General features: G+C 32.0%; 1 protein-coding gene across 1 annotated transcript in view; it reads left to right on the top strand.

Annotated features, from left to right (window-relative positions):
- Window positions 1-8,032, top strand: part of LOC129219146 (synaptogenesis protein syg-2-like) — a 31,005-nt gene extending 22,973 nt beyond the window's left edge. The window contains exons 7-8 of the mRNA XM_054853465.1: window positions 7,596-7,678; window positions 7,967-8,032. Of these exons, the coding sequence (XP_054709440.1) occupies window positions 7,596-7,678; window positions 7,967-8,032 (149 nt within the window). The remainder of the gene's footprint in view (window positions 1-7,595; window positions 7,679-7,966) is intronic.
- The last annotated feature ends 9,135 nt before the right edge of the window (window positions 8,033-17,167 follow it).

The raw sequence follows: 17,167 nt of genomic DNA on the forward strand, positions 1-17,167 counted from the left end.
TGCTACGGCCGATTTGAGCAGCAAAAGTTGAAAATTTAGAGAGCATGGGAGGTTTCCTAAGGAGTTTTCGAGAAAATTAGTTGTTGTTGTAATTATTTACAGATTTTGGTTTTAGGTCTACCTGGTGTTAGCTCCCAGACGCAACCAAGTATTTATTAATCTCGAAAGTGCTTTTGCTAAAGTGAGTATGTACAGTAAAAATAAACCTTGTTACAATATTAAATGTGATATACAATTTATATTAAACGGTGAAAGAGTTAAAATAAAATTTAAAAAAAACATTGAAAAACGAAGATATTTTTTTAAAAATTGCAAAGTCAAGAAGCCAAGTTTTGCATTTGGTTTCCAGACTTTGAGGCGCAATGCCAGCTATGCGAGTAGAAAAAAAGGCGTGAAATTAAATATCATGTTTAGTGAAAAATTTATTTCGTGACAATCTTCTGAAGTGTAGGATTAAAATAGTTTTCTGTCGCATAGAGTGCAACAGGGAATTGAATCTAAAAAGGCTTAAGTACTCTTTTTGGGTGTTGAATATTTTGCTTTTACGGTAATTTTTAATTTTGTATTCGCACTGATTTTCAATGTTTACATCAAAAGTAAATAAATGAATAGTTAGCAATCAAGTTTTGCAGTTTCTAAAAATAAATTTCTATAAAAACGATTGCTATTTTTTGCTCAAAAAATTTGGAGTAAATTCGTATTTAAATTGCGTCGATTTGTGCTACTCTAGTTATATAATTTAGATTTTTTGATACGTCCCCTTTTACAGCTTTTCCAAAACATAACTTAAGTATTAGCATTTTTGTTTTAGACTTAAATGTGTTTAAATGCATTTTCTAAGTGTTTTCACTTTCTGATCAAGGAGTATTTTTCGTTAAAAACAATAAAGAGAAAAAAAACCCAAAATTTTAAAAATTTTGTTTTCCGATTTAAACACATCTTTGAGAAAAAAAGAAAACATTAAAAATGTCCTTTAACTTTCAATCACAGTCAATAATATTTATAAAAGGAAAGATTTATCCATTGATTCATATTTAACGGACAAAAAAGTATGAAAATTAAATCTCTGCCCCCCTCCCCTAAAAAAAGGAAATACGTGTATTCAAATCCTATGATCACAGCAAGAAATTAGCTAAGCTCCTTAAAAACACGTGTTGGAGACGTAAATAAAAGTAGAGCACTTTTAGTTTTAACGAGGACAAAGGTCCGGAACTTTCATATTTATTAACGTCCAATATTTCACTTGATTACTTGATTAAAAAAAATGTTCAACATGTTATTTAGTTTTAAAAAATAAAATTTGCCGATAAATAGAAAAGTTTTTTTTTTCTTTAAGTTTCAAAACTGCATGAAATGTAAACGCTGCAATATTTTAAAGAAAAGCAATAACAACTTTACATATGGAAAAAATACGGTTTGTTACGCATAAAATGGCTACAATATTTTTTTTTTGTCCTTGAAGAACTTAAACGTAAGGCAAATCTGTTTCCCAAGTGATCTTGTATGTGAAGCTCATTTTATAGTTTTGTTTGTAAAAAATAATAATGGCGGTGTACACTCGTTCGCCCGAACTCTGCTATTCCGAAGTATTAAATAACCGGAAGAGAAATTGGCAAAACACACTAAGGCGCTAAAAAAGATATATACCAACGTCAAACTTAGGGTAAAGTTTTAAAACTAGAAGTGTGTCTTACTGTAAAGAGAACGTTACATGAATTATATTTACTTATCTATTTTTAGTCAATTAATATCTAGAGTAACCTAAGATTGCCCGTTTGCACAAGATTGGGCAAGTTTCCATTCTATATTAATATTTCAAAATTTAGAGATATTCAAACATTTTTTATTGATACATAGCTTTCAAAAAATTAATAATAAATATCTTAAAAAACGGGCATTTACAATGTATAACTTAAAAAACTTAACCAAGTTTTAAGTAGAATTATGAAAACGCGTTTGCTATAGAACAGCTGCCATTTGCAGTGAATTTCAGAGGAAATTTTAATAAGTTCAACAGACAAATACGAAAAGCATATTCTCAACAACGTTTCAAAAGAAAAAAATTCGGTTTTAGAAATAAATTCTCATGTCTAAACGCTCCTAATCTTTTTAAGTACATAGCGTAATTTCGTTACCTATTTCCAGTAAACGTTTTCAGTTTTCGCTGGTTTTACTTTTATATTAGACATTCTTTGAATTTCAATTTTTTTTCAAATCCATCCAGTAATCATAGGAATTAAACAATTCAATACGTTTGAAAGGATCCTCTAAGCCACATGCGTGCAAAGACAAAAAATGAAAACTTGCATTCAATAACTTAGATTTGACTTTTATTTAGCAAATTTGTCGCTTCGAATTTGTATAGAACGACCACAAAGCCATGTTACCGTTTAAAAATGACGGATGTGACAGTGCTTCTGAGTATTATTAGCGTTACGTTTTTATTCAATACAAGCCAAGTTATTTTGTTTAATGCATATTTAAAAAAAATGTTATCTAAGTTTTAAAGACCAAAGAAATGAATGCATTGTCTAAAGTTTCTGGAACACATATATACTTTCATAAATCAAAATACACTAAGTACAAGGCTTCTAAAATTTGTCAAATTTCATATTCGGTTTATGTTTCTTGATTGTCCAGTGGGCCAAGGAGAACAATCCATAAGCCTGTTCTCTAAATAATTCCCCGTGCGTGGGTGCTTTGTCGAGTCAAAACAACTACTTTACTTTTTTTCTTCCTCTAGAAATAAATAATTTAACGAATTTTCATTTAGCAAGAAAAGATCTACGGTCTGAACATTTTTCATACGTAGAGAGAAAATCAATCGCAAAATTTCAATTTAAAATTAAGAATACTGTTAATGACGTCAAAATAGAAAGTTGCATAAGAAAAGTATTTAAAGGTGGGGGGGGGGGGGGGTACTGATCATTTATGTACCACTCGCGAAGTTGTTTCTAACTTGGATAGGCATTTCGGCTTTCGGTAGACAATGATGCTTAATCCCCAGGTTTCTGAGGAGTTAAACCCACAGACTAATAATAAGAGTAGACCGAGCTTTCCCGGACTTGCTGATGAAAAAATTAGTTCATGGATACATTATGTGACTGGTGGGAGGCTTGGCGAAAACTTTGGCAGCATGGTTGCTAGATGGCAACATTATCTATAGTTTGGCACTCGATATGTATTTCAAGATGTAATGTGTTTTCATTATAATTTTTTTCCAGGTGCAGAGATTGAATTGTTTTTATTTTTGTTCTGCATTATTTTGGCATCAGTAATTAGTGTTTGATCACAGTTTTCAGTAACTTTTATTTCATTCGGAACTGCTACGTCAGCGTTGACGTGAACGTAATGGCGTAAACGTTTTGCGTTAACGCAAAAATGTACTAATCGGTATATTAAATTGAAATTGTAGGTAAAAATCCTACCGTTTGCCGATTCTTTTCGGACGCTTGCATCTTTAATTGTTTAGAGAGTTATTGAAATTGAATAAAGAAAATGCACAACTCTACCTAAACGAAAAATTCACTATATTAACAAAATATTTACAACTTAGAATAACAAATTTACAAATTGGACTCCATTAAAGATCATTCTTTCGTGTTCCATCAATTCTATTTATTTTATTTGTTGGCGAGCGTTGATCATCTGCTACGATCAACGGCCGCTGTTGATAGGATATCCACCAGTCACATGGCTTGGTTTATGAGCAGCAAAAGGGTTGCCATAGCTCGGTCTATTCTTATTATTAGTCTATGAGTTAAACCCCTTCTTTTCCATTGCTCTGCTGTTCAACACAAAAATTTACATTTATACGTTATAAGTTTTATGTTTTCTGCTTTAAATTACACAGGGTGTCCCTAAACGAACTGTAGAGAACGAGATAGCAAGCACAAACCTTCTCAGGGACGTATGGAGCCAAACGCACTTCTGACTTCCTACATACACATAAAGCCAGACACTGACGGATGTGAAACAAGTCATAAAGCAACTACACAAAGACAATTTTACGCCTTGTGTAGAGTTGTGTATTTTACGCAACATTTTAGATTTTAAGGATGGTTTAAAGCAGTTGTTGAAAGTTGCGACTAGTAACTCGCGTAGTACGCGTCGCAATGACAATGTAGCGACAGAGGTGAACTTGTCAAAATGGTTCGTGACTGCGACGATCGATGTGTTGTCATTGTGAAGCATGCATTAAAGATGCAGTCGCAACATTACAACAAGCCCTTCTAAAAACTGAAATGTAGTTCCAGATTTGACGTGTGCATGTAGCGCGTCGGCATTGCGTTTGTGAATACGTTCCTGTGTGATTCTTGTTTGTTATCGTGTTCTCTACTTGCAGTCCAAGTTTGTATACGGTATTCAGGGACACCCTGCACTGTTAAAAAAATGTATTCAAAAATGAAACTCTGAATGTATTCATTTTTTTTGAATACAATTGATTCAAAAATGAGTAAATGTGGCATCAAATACAAACATACGAGAAATACGAGTCATGAAATGAGTACATGTGTTTCTCAAAATTGAACCTTATTGATTCGGAGCTATATTGAGTAATGAAAGTATTCAAAAATGAGTAAATTTTCATTATTTTTGAATACCCATTTTTAACAGTGTGTATATACATTTATGAAGAACATGTGAAGTTTGACTTAACGTTTATTGCCAGTATTTAAATATTTGTTCAAATGATGAGCACCTGATAGTTGCAGGACATCATGTACAATCGCATTTTTTTTTGTATCCGGTATCTATTTCAAAAAAAGTATTCAAGGAGAAAGGTGATGTTATTTTCAATCACAAACAGGATTTTTGTTGAAAGCTTTTCTCTGCTGCCATATATAAAGATAAAGTGAACAGTTTACGTGTTAAAATAAATACTAAAATGCAGTACGCTATGCTTTTAAAATTATTTTCGTAAAAATCCTTTAAAATAAAGTTTGAATCAAATTATAATTCAATTATCAAGAGGTTTAGCTCTTGTCAAAGTTGTGCGGTTATTTGAATATGATGTTGGAACATATTAACTGCACAATCTTTCATTAAATTTAAATAGAAATGTTTATCTCAACTCAAAATTCTTTAAAAGTTCAAACGGTTTGCTAGCTTTAATCACGAAACACATAGGGGAATCCGTGGCGGAACGGGATATTTAGTTTAAATCTAAAGTTACATGGTCATGTATTTTATAAAGACTATAATTTTAACGAAAACACTATGCACTTTACTAATTTTCACTGAACAACAAATAATAACTAAGAAATAACAGTCGCCTGTTTTATGTAATTGCAGTCAACGTTGTTACTCGACTTTCCATTAGGTTTTACGAACTTCGATCGCTTAAACGGAAATCTCCTGTTCTACTTGAAATTTCTTCAGTCATTTAATTGTTGCCTGCAAGCTCTAAATTTTTCTTTAGACATTTCACAAGAAATGTGTGGCTGAAATGACTCTGATGTGCAGAGGTCTCTTCTGTGCGCCCCCAAAAATCAATTATGAAATGGCTAGTTACACATTGAAACATTTACTCATAGTTGTCTTAATTGTTCTGTCTCAATAAGTAAATTGTACGTTCAATATCAAACATTACCCTTAGATATATTATTATTTCGGTAATTGAAGCATTCTGAAAAATTCTTATTCAAATTCGAACAAAGCATTTAAAAATTGGATACAATAAGAACCGTACAAAAATTTGTTTTGTTTTACTCTTGAATTTTAATACTCTTGATTTAATTCGTAACTTAGTATTTACTGAATTTTAGAAAATGTGCACTAGAATAAGTTATTGGCATAACATTCCAAATAGTGATGTCATTTTGTTTCCCAAAAGTATGTTTTCATAGCAAACATGTATAATTTCCTCAGTATCATTTTTTAAATATGTATATGACGTCTTTTTATTATGTATTATGAATGCACCAAAAAACATAAAAGTATTTTCAATTCCTTGTCGTTGTTACTCTTTCTCATCGCTACAGATACATTATAATATTGCTCAAGTAAACATTTGTGAATTTAGAAAATATTGAATTAAGAAAATCGATCCTTAGTGTCTGAGTAGTCTGAGCGATGAATAGGTATAGTCTTGCAACGAAGAGATGGCAGATAAATTTGAAGCGGAAACAGACCACTTCATTTTATAATAGATAGGATCAGAGTTTTTACTTTCGCGCGCTCTCGCTGATTGTACTTACTGCAGAACGAAGGGTCCTATTTTCCCTTCTAGTTCATCCGCCATCTCTCCGTGGCACAACTACATAGTTGAAGCGGTGGAGTCAACTTCCGCTTATGTTCGGGATGAACTTTCTCTTCTTTGATCTATGAGCTATTTTATGCAAATTTGAATCAATAAAATTGACAATTCCATAAGTGAAGGATGCGAAACGCTAGCATGTTTCCTTTGAAGGGGAGGGGGGGGGCAATACACTGCTGCAGTATTCACAGAACTGTTAGAAACAGCACCTTCTGAAATTTACAGCAGTCTGCTATCATATTCATAGCGTTGTTAAAGACAGCAACTTGTGAACTTATTGGCGAACGTTCATGGCATCCACGGAGGCAGCAACATTTGCTGTAAAAGACATGGGCTTTTTCAGCAAACGTTCATGGCAGCCACGGTGGCAGCAACGTTTGCTGTAAAAATACATGGGCTTTTTTTTACATTATGATAATTGATTTATTCCGTTGAAAACCTTCCGAAGAAGAATAAAGTAAATTCATCATTTTCTGTCATTGGTTTAAGACATCGTAACGACTTTCTTTGCAATTCTTGGATTTATTTTGTCTTACATTTTTGTATGCACATTTGGAAAAAAAAAAGTGCTACATATTTTCAGTCACGGAATTAGAAGTTTTAGCTGATACTTTTACAAATTTCGGATTATTTTTCTCATTTAATTTCAAACGTACGTTTTCTTAACGTCATTATGCCTCAAACTTGCAAATAAAAATGCATGTAAGGTGGGTGGTCAAGTAATGACAAATTCCTTCCACTCACACTTAGATTCATCAAATTCAAGGACACAGACGAGGTGGCGAGTCTCGCGTCGTTATTTTAGCCCTCGCTTGGTAGACTTCGGTCTTCGACGGCAAAATTGTGATTCGCACACTCAGCAAAAGGTTTTTTTTTTATGTAAACAACCAATTGTTATCTTATTTTTTTAACTGTAAATTGTCATGTAAGGATGTGCTATAGTACTAAAGAAAAGAAAATATTTTTTTTTCGATTTTAGTCAAAATATCGAAAGTGTTCCTATGAAAGCCGAAGGCCAATCAAAAAGTTGACGGTTGGCCTTGCTAAGGTACATGAGCCTTACTAGGAAAACTTATACAAATCATGGAAATATGAACAATTAGAGTTTTGAGTTTTAAATACGTACCGGGAAAGTTGACAACATGTTTTCTGTTTATAATATTATTATTTATCAGGGTTATTTAACTTTTTAACTCAGACTGAATAGATATTTAAACTATTTCATTACTGATATATCTCTAAATTTCTTTTTTTGGAAAGGTTATTTCTGCAAATATAATTATAAGAATAAGGCGATAACAGTGAAGATGATATAATTCTACACTCATAATTTCAGATTTCAAGAGAATGTCGGGATCAAAACCTGAAAAAAGAGGAAGTACATGGGATGAAGATAGTTCAAGTCACGCTATGGAAGCTGTAAAAAATAATAAATTTAATACAAATGTTGTAGCGTTAAAATTCTATATTTTAACGCGCACTCTTAGAAACAATTTATTAGTCGATAACAGTATACTTGTCATAAATGGTAATTGTTAGTTTGGCCTTCTTAGAAACATTTTGGCCTTATAAAGAACAAACCCATAAAAAGGCCATTATGGGTTATTTAAAAAAAATATCATTTTAAATAGCATTGGTAACTTATTTCTTATCGAAATAATACTCATTACTGTAATTATAAAATAATTTCCATTAATACATTCTTAGTTCGATGGTGTTCAAGAAATAATTGTTGAGTTTTTAAAAGAAGATTATAATATGTTAAGCATTTAATGTTTAATTTAAATTAAAGAATTGTTTATGTAGTTTCAGTAAAAATGGATAGTTTGATTATTACAACTGTTGTTTAAATTTAGCGTCTGATTTATAACATTGGCCACGTATGAAGCCCTGTTCCTTGCAAGGTCGTTTGGAAGAGCTTGACAAAAGTTAAGTTTAATTAGTAGTGATTAAATTATTGTAATTAAAGAAAGTGTTTTTTATATGAAACACAATAAAACAAGTGTTAATTAATAGTTTGTTTCTTTCATTTATGCAGTAGTTGAACTCATAATTGTTTATTCGCTGAAGTGGCCTTCCTTGGTCCACCCACCTTCCGTCTTCAAGAGCAAGGGTCTATTAATTCAGCACATTTCTGTTAAAGTTTATCAGAGTTTAAAATAAAAGCTGGGTTAGAATTCTTAAAAATCTCACTATATCGAAAAATATTTGAATTTATGAACCTCTTATTTTTTTACATTTTTATATTCTTTCAAACAAGTTTGGAGATTTAGTGTATCAATTATATAGGGATAGACTCCTCTTTTTGGATTATGAACAAAAACAAACTTATTTGTGTTATCAGTGTTAGAAAAAATTGATAAACACTTGGTAAGTAACAATATACGAAAAACGACGAAAAAGCACAAAAATTGATCCTAAACACCTTGAAACAATTCAAAAAAAAAAAAAAGAAGAACGAGTTCTAAATTTAAGCGAAACATAAACACAGTCATTAATATTAAATTGTGCTAAAATGTTGAGACCAAACAAGCCCATTTCCGAACAATTTAATCATATCTAAAAATAAGATCTTGGTTGGAATTCCAAAAATGTTACTATATCGAACAATGCTTAACTTTATGAACCTCGCCATTCCGCACATCATTTTTATGGCTTTCCAAGTGGATTTTAAGAGCTACTTTATTTTTTTTTTAAATTACAGTCCACAATGACGCGCAATTGATATTGTCAATACCAAAGGGATTCATTTTTGTGAACTGAAAACTTGATACTATTAACAGAGGAAACTGCAAATGGAAATCAAAATGAGCATTTTTTTTTAAAATCAAGCTCTATGTTCACAGATAAAATGAAAAATGTTCATTTATTTTCTTTGATGTGAACTCACTACAGATGAAATAATATCATCAAAAATATATAAGTTAATAAAATGTGATGTCATTATTCAATACTCCTTGGATTCAAACTGGTGTTTTGCAAACTCTGCTTTACACTCATTCATTTAATCCTTAACGCGTTAGAAACTGATGTCGGAGCATTAAAAATACATCAGCTTGACATATCTTCTATTTTTGAGGTAGTCCGTGCTACGCCGGGCGACACAGATAGATTTATATTAAATGTTGAAGTTGGAGAATCACTCTCAAAAGGTGAATTTACCTTTTTTAGGATTTCAAACAATGCTGATACTATATTTTATAATTCGTGAGACTTCAAAAGCCTTCCTTTCCAAACATCTAAAATAATTGATATAAAGCTAAAACTGACCTAATCGAATTCATTTTTTTTTTTTGTTAACTTTGTACTCAGTGGCTTTAAACATGTTGATGCAGTCAAATATGTTCCGCAATAAACACAACCAAAAATGATTTTCATCAATAGTGTCGAGTTCGTAAAAGGAAAAGACTAGCTTTATCCGTTACCAACAAGTAACAGAAAAAGATACCAGCTGTGTGAGGAAAATGGTGAGGAAACGACCTGATAGCATTGAAGAGGTTTTTTTTCCCCCACTCGAAGGAGGGGGAAAACAGCCGATTTCTTAACGGATTATTCGTCTCTTTTCCAAGTCCCGCGAACATGTTTTATCATATTTGCTGTCTTGTTCTTTTCTTTACACCCTTTAATGTTTTCTTTCTGATTCGAAAAATGCTGTCCGTGGATAAAATAAAGCTTTAACAAGTACAAACTTTGTCTTTAAATTAAAAAGGATTTTTGAAGGACTTTGTTGCCTCAAAACTGGAATTTGTTTGAATTATTCTTAAAATATATTGTTTTGTGCATGGTATTAATTACTCTCTTTCACTGCATGATCTTTTTGCGTTAATTTGGAACAGCAGCTATGTGTCTATAATATAGTTGAACATTTATAATTTACAATCAGTGCTCAGAAACTCATTAGATTTTGCAACAAAATACATTCATCGCTTACTTGGAAGTATCAGAAGACATTGTACACATATAACAAATTCAAGCAATGGGAATAAACATATCGGGTGGTAGTTGTTTAAACACATGAAGTAGTTATGTAAGAAAACGAGTACATCATTTATTTTCGGTTGAAAAATTATATTTTGAAAAAAGAAAAAATGTGCTCGTTTTTGCGTTTTATCTAGTGCTAAAAGAACGCTTTTTTTTCTACGATATTTAAATCAACTAAAAACCTATAAAATCATGAATTGGGCAGCGAAAATTTAAAAAGTTTGTAATGAGATATAATATTTTTATACTTTACATTTCATAGTTATCAAAACTAAATAACACACCACGTCATGCATCATATATTTTTAACGAAAAACCCAGGTGCGTTTGAATTAATCTTCCTTATCTTAGGGCGGAAGAAAATACTATACCAAAGAAAGAGTTCGAGGTATTTGACGATTTGCTTTGGAATAAAGAAGGGGTTGCACTTAATCCAGAAACATACCAATGTGAAGATTTTATTGATGTTCAATACTGTCTATTTCTCGATATGTATTTCGCTTAACATCTACAATGCATACGCACAGTTCCTTTTCTTGCGAACAAGAGTTTAACTTATCTTGACATTGCCCTCACTTCTGCCACGAAATATTACGTTTCTAAAGTTTAAATCGTGATTCTGATACATTTTACACTACATTGAAACACATTTTCTTAACGACAAAATCCAGTTAAAATACTCCTTTTTACCCGACTGCGCGTGCGCGACGCAAAGGAGAGTAATGTGTTTATCCGTCTATGTATGTATGTCCGTTTCTATGTGGCGTTCTACAGGCTAAACGCCTTGGCCAATTTTGGTAATTCTTACGTCAATCGATTTGTCTTAACCTTGGGAGTGTCATGACACATGACAGTAATCAAAAGTACCATTTGAAAAACCAGTTGCCATTTTGTCAGTTTGGGATCGGCGCACGCTGTGTGTCGCACTTTCAAAATACAGTCAAGGAAAACATACATATGGCTATGACTGTATCATTGCACCGGAGTCAGTTACATATCTAAGAGATTTATCACTTAGGCGTTTCTACATTGTTTGATTTCTATTTGCTAACCATTTATTCTCCAAGGATTGTTCTAGCTTAATTAACCTGCTTCTTGAAAATGTTCTCTAGATCAGTTAAGCATCGTAACTCTAGAGCTGTTTCAAAATATTCGGAATTAACTTCAAGATATGTGTCTTCTGATCTCATCGAATGCCGACTGCTTAAATAAATTTAATGCCAAAAACAGTCACATACATTTATAGTGGATTCCTGAGGGTTTAGGAATAAAGTCAACTGAATCGTTGATTCATTGGCCGAAGAAGGTATCTTGACTTTGAATATTCTTTCTCCAATGTTTCTTTTGACCCAATTGAGTAATTAAAAATACAGCGTCTGAGGCGTTTAGAAAATATCTTGCTGTTAGGACATCTTAATAGTATTGGAAAATCGAATGGTAAGTCTTCTCAAAACAGCCCAGACTTAAACTGTTGGTTTAGACCGACTTGCTACTGGTTTATAGTCCTTTTATCATACGCTGTAATTAGGAACGAGTCATAAATTGTCACCATTTGATCCACAAGCCTGTACTAAATAAGCCTTGTTTTGTCAATCGTAACCAGACGACGAAGAATTGATTGGCTAACTTTCTTTGTCTACGTTTTTGTTTAGTTGTTCTACTGCTTAAATGGCATTTGCTCTGTTGTGGTTACTTCTTAATCTCTGACACTCGAAATTTAAATGCGCATACACATATTATTTCTTCATTCCACTTACCAACTTCAGTCCAAAAAAAAATACAGTGTAACTACTACTTAAAAATATCAAGCTATCTTTACTCTTTTTAGCTGCGTTTGAAGGCAACTACATTTTAGGGTGTATTACTGGCAATGGTAGGTGAGTTTTATTGTTTTGATGATTTAAGGGCCTCATCGGTCTACACTAATCCTGTTTCACGAAGCTTTAAGCTGAGAATTAATAGAATTATTGCAGTACCACTTATAGATCGCCAGTTACTGAGGATCGGTCTGATAATTGTTAAACATTTTAATTTGATTCGCTTCAAAACAAGTACTGAAGCCGTCTGATTGATTAAACTGATAAATCAGATTTCATATTCGGGAAATATGTGATCGAATTTTTAATTATTTGGTGCCTTTAAACATAGAAATTACTTGATATGGGAGTCAGTTTTGTCAACCCACTTACTTTCTATTAATCTGTAAGATTCACGCTACACTGCAAATACTAGGAACTGTTTTACGTACATTGAATTTTCTCTTAGAGAACTAAAACAGTTCAAAATAACGTTCTCAATTTTCGTTTATAATATAAGTGCAGGAAACCTTGTTTAAATCAGAAGTCATTATGATCAACTCAGAGAAAATATAAAGCCTTCAAGCAATAATTAAAAATAGTATTTAAGCATAAGTTCTAAAATTTGAGACGATCAAATGATGATTCAGAACAAAATTTTCGACTAAAATTGAGGTAATCAATTCTTGATACTATTAGCACATTTCTGGTATTTAATGTAAGTAAAGTAAATAATGAGAATAATCTTGCTGACCCTATTAATTTCGAGCAAATTTAAACAATTTACACTCAATGCTGTCGTTATGGACTGTGTTCTTGGGGTATGATTAAATAATGAAATCATCATACGACACAATAAATATATAAAAAGTAATTCGATTGCGTAAAAATGAATTTGCATTAGTAATAAAATGCAAATTATAAGGTAATGATAACCGAAAGTTTGTCATAATTGTTGCAGGATTTACATTTTAATTTATGTTTTTCAGCAAATTAGTAATCACAGTTATCAATGTTTATTCAGTAGGTTCAGTAAGTTACCGCCCTATAGCCAGGGCTAAGGCAGAAATACATGAAATACACCGCCAGCTCAGTCAATTCCAGCCGAGGACTGCAGTTTCGTGCTTATTAGCACTCATCAGCCCGGCATAGGAGTGACTGAGCTGGAGGTGGAAAACCTCTTAAGGAAGATACCTGAAACAGTAAGTTTAAGTAAGTTTAACTTACTGAATATATCTGCCTTTGCCTTCAAAATTCGAGTTGAACCGAACCATTGTTTCGGTCACTCGTCTGGTCAGTGCTAATTCTGTATTAGCTATCAGTTTGTTTGGCACTCTTGGCTTCCTTAAGAGGTTTTCCACCTCCAGCTCAGTCACTCCTATGCCGGGCTGATGAGTGCTAATAATCACGAAACTGCAGTCCTCGGCTGGAATTGACTGAGCAGGCGGTGTATTTCATGTATTATCAATGTTTGTCAACGTGGAAAAAATGACGCTTCTTTCGATTTTGTTAACAAAGCGTAATGACTTATAGTAATTTTAAAGACATTACATTACCCCCTTTTGTCGTATCATGTTGTTATAGTAGGCTGTTCTATGACCGACATGGAGGAACAAATCCAAAAAACTTTCATTTCATTAAAAATATTTCTCAACGCTGAATACTTTAGTGCTGTTATACTTAAGCTATGTTCTCACCGGTGAGCTTTCTGTTTCTTTTTCAGCACGAAGAAAAGGGAAATGGACGAAATGCATGCGCCTCTGTTTCTTCTATTTACCTGTCGAATTATCTGAATTTTTATAACGCATATTACCATGCACGTGTTTTTTCAACTCTTCATTATGTCGAACACAAAAAATAAATCTCATGATAAGGGTTTTTATATACTTTGATTTTCAAAAATATTAAATTCTCTGAAATTTTTCATCCATCAAAATATAGAAAACGTGCAATTCCATTGTTTACAAAAGTAAAACGTGCAAAGAAATTTAATCAATAATACCCTTTTTTAACTCCATGAAATAAAATTTAACGCAAAGAAAAACCGACTAAAATAAAAATAACTGACACAGAAAACACAAAGTTCTTCTTTGGAAAAAAAATTTCTGATACAATTCAAGCTTGTTGCTTTCGTTATTTCTTAACCGTAAGAGAAAAAAACATACAGCAAAGTATGCATTTGAGGCTTGACAGACAGAAAGTAAATATTTAAATTTGTACATTTTCCAGAAAACACGAGAAAAGAGTAATGTATAGCAATACCTTCTAAACTGAAACATGTCAAAAGAAAATATTTCATTCGAAAACCTTTTTTAACGCGATGTTATTAAAAGTTTTGAAAGAACAATTGACAGTTTCTCCGTTGTGTCTGCAAAACACATTGTTCTATGACTGAAGAAAATTACCGCTCTTTCTTCAAGTTCTTTCCTTTTTAAACATTTCTTTAAAAACAGATTAAGCATGTGGTTCTCATTTTGTAATGTTTGATTGAACACTTCGTCCAAAAAATGAAGTCTGTTTAATCATCTCAGTGCGTTAAAATGACGTATCAGTTAAAAAGACTGGTTTACGTATTTTAGTTTATTTTGAGCTAGTGGCACCCGCACGGCTTTGCCCGTAGTAGAAAATTAATTTTTTTTTTGGTTTGCCTGTATATTTACAAATAATGTATGATGAATTTCTCGCCAATTGGATTGCCCGTGGTACGGTTCCACGTTATGATAACTTGGTAATTTACTCGTCCATCTTATTGTAATTTTGCTAGGGAAAATGTTCTTAAAATTGGAATAGAAAAAGAGAAAAATCGAAATTTCGAAAAATCGCTTTGAGGTGCACATCCCCATGCTACAATCTAATTCTGTGCCAAATTTCATGAGAATCAGCCGAACAGTCTAGGCGCTATGCGCGTCACAGAGATTCTGACAGACAGAGATCTGGACAGAGAGTGATCCAGAGAGAGAGACTTTCAGCTTTATTATTAGTAAAGATTGTCTATTACAATGATAACGACTTGTAGATAATAATTTACACATTTTAAATGATCCGTCTGGAATTGTCTAAAACAAAGTAGTATAGCATCAGAGGAAAAAAAAAGTTTTCCATGAAAAATATATCTATTAGGCCTATATTAATGGAAAGATCCTCACCTCCGTGAATCTCGCCTCTGTGATAGGTCTTATCAATGTCACTATTTCTGAGTGACAATAACTGATGGAGGGGAAATACATCAATAATAGGCAATCTACCAAAATTATAAATTGCCGGTGTATCCTCAAATTTACTAAATACTATTTTTTAGCGTACATTTGAAACTGCTAATTAATTCCTACTTTAATTAAGAGGGCTTAGTATTATATTACCGCTAATCATTAAAATAGCTGATTGTTTGCAAAAATTAACAAGATTACTTACTTTGATATTAAATTAGCCTCGATTTTTAAATATTAAAGGGTTTTTTTTGTGAACAAGGCATTTATTTATTTTTTTTATTCATGAGTAAAATAATTGTAACTGAGCTGGACCATTGTTTATGGTTACTTCTAGCAGGTATCTCTTTCATGTAGGAATGAAAAAAAAAAGAGCACAAAAGTTTTTGAAATTGAAAAATATTATTATATTGATCCATATGATACGATTATGATGAATGACAAGAGCTCATTTGAAATCACGATTTTGAATCAAAATCGTATCATACAACCTATAGCATAATTATTAGACACGTTTACCGAGATCCTATTTGGCATTCTTATAATTAAAACTTGAACAAAAGCATACACATTTCGAAGCGTCTTTTAATTTTGTCTTGATGGGTAGCACCAAACTTTGGAGTAGTAGTTTTAAAATGGCCTCTAAACTTTATAATTATTTTTTAACCTTAGGGTCTGCAACAAATGAAATGACAAAAAATTAGACTTATTTATTTCTTTTGCGCCACATTTTTTATGTGTTGCAACAGTTTCCTATTTTTGTCTCAAAGAAAATGCTATTGAATAATACTGTGCAGCTTTCAGTTTTATTTCATAATTATTATTAGTTGCATATTGTGTCTCATAAAAGCCAGTTAAGTTCATATTTTGACATAATTTTAAAACTTTAATGAAAACTCATCAAATACATTTTTGTCCTTAAAACAAAACAAAAAGTAAGTAACGTCTTTATTACAATGCGTCTGATCCAATTAATAAAATTTAAAAACTTTTACTACAAAAAAATAAATAAATAAATAAAATGCTTCCTAATTTTGTTTTCATAACTGAATCACTATGGTTCAATCAATAGTAATCGAATTAATCATTTACGCAAACAGCAAAAATTTATTCCAAAAAAATCATTTCTTACAAAGTTTATTCAACTTTTCCTCTCGGTTAATAATTAAAAAAAAAGTTTCCCATTTGATTTAAGAACGTCTCAATAATAATTAGTTTATCAATTTGTAACGGAATGGATGAAATTTCTCCCAAAGTGTAGGAAAATGTCTTTTTCTGGGGTGGCGGATTTTTGAGAAAAAGGTCAAAGAGAAACAATGATGTGACGAATGAATAGGTTTATTCTTAATTAGAGTTTGTATTACAAGCTCATGCATTGCCTCTTTACCCGTGTAAATTGCTTCCGTCTAAAGAAAAAAAACCTTATTTGAGAAGGGAACAGATGCTCCAGTTCTTCATTTTAGCGATTGCTCGGGCACCATACATTTGTTTTTCCAGGAGTATTAGTGGAAGCGAATTTCACATCAAGAAAACTGATGAAAACAAATTAAAAAATAAAATCCCAAACCACTCCGCAACTAGGTAAGAGAAAACAAAACAGCTAAGTAAATATCAAACAAAACAACTCTTTTAATTTAGATGACTCGTGTACGATGTTTTCATTTGCTTTCAACTGTTACTTAAAGAATGAGTTTAATCTTTTTCGTCATCAACTTTCATTTAAGCGTGTCAGGAATAGTGAAGTAAGGATACTTCGGACAGAAATGCGGGATTTGAAATTGTTTCAACGATTGCATTTATTTTTAACAAAGGGACTACGCAAAATGGCGGTACTTATGAGAGTCTGGTTTAAATATTATAAAGCAAATGTATTTAATGTTACATATGTGTTCAATTTTCCGAGATAGTTTTTAGTCACTTACATC

Source organism: Uloborus diversus, chromosome 3, assembly GCF_026930045.1.
Source record: "Uloborus diversus isolate 005 chromosome 3, Udiv.v.3.1, whole genome shotgun sequence".
NCBI classification, from domain to species: Eukaryota; Metazoa; Arthropoda; class Arachnida; order Araneae; family Uloboridae; genus Uloborus; species Uloborus diversus.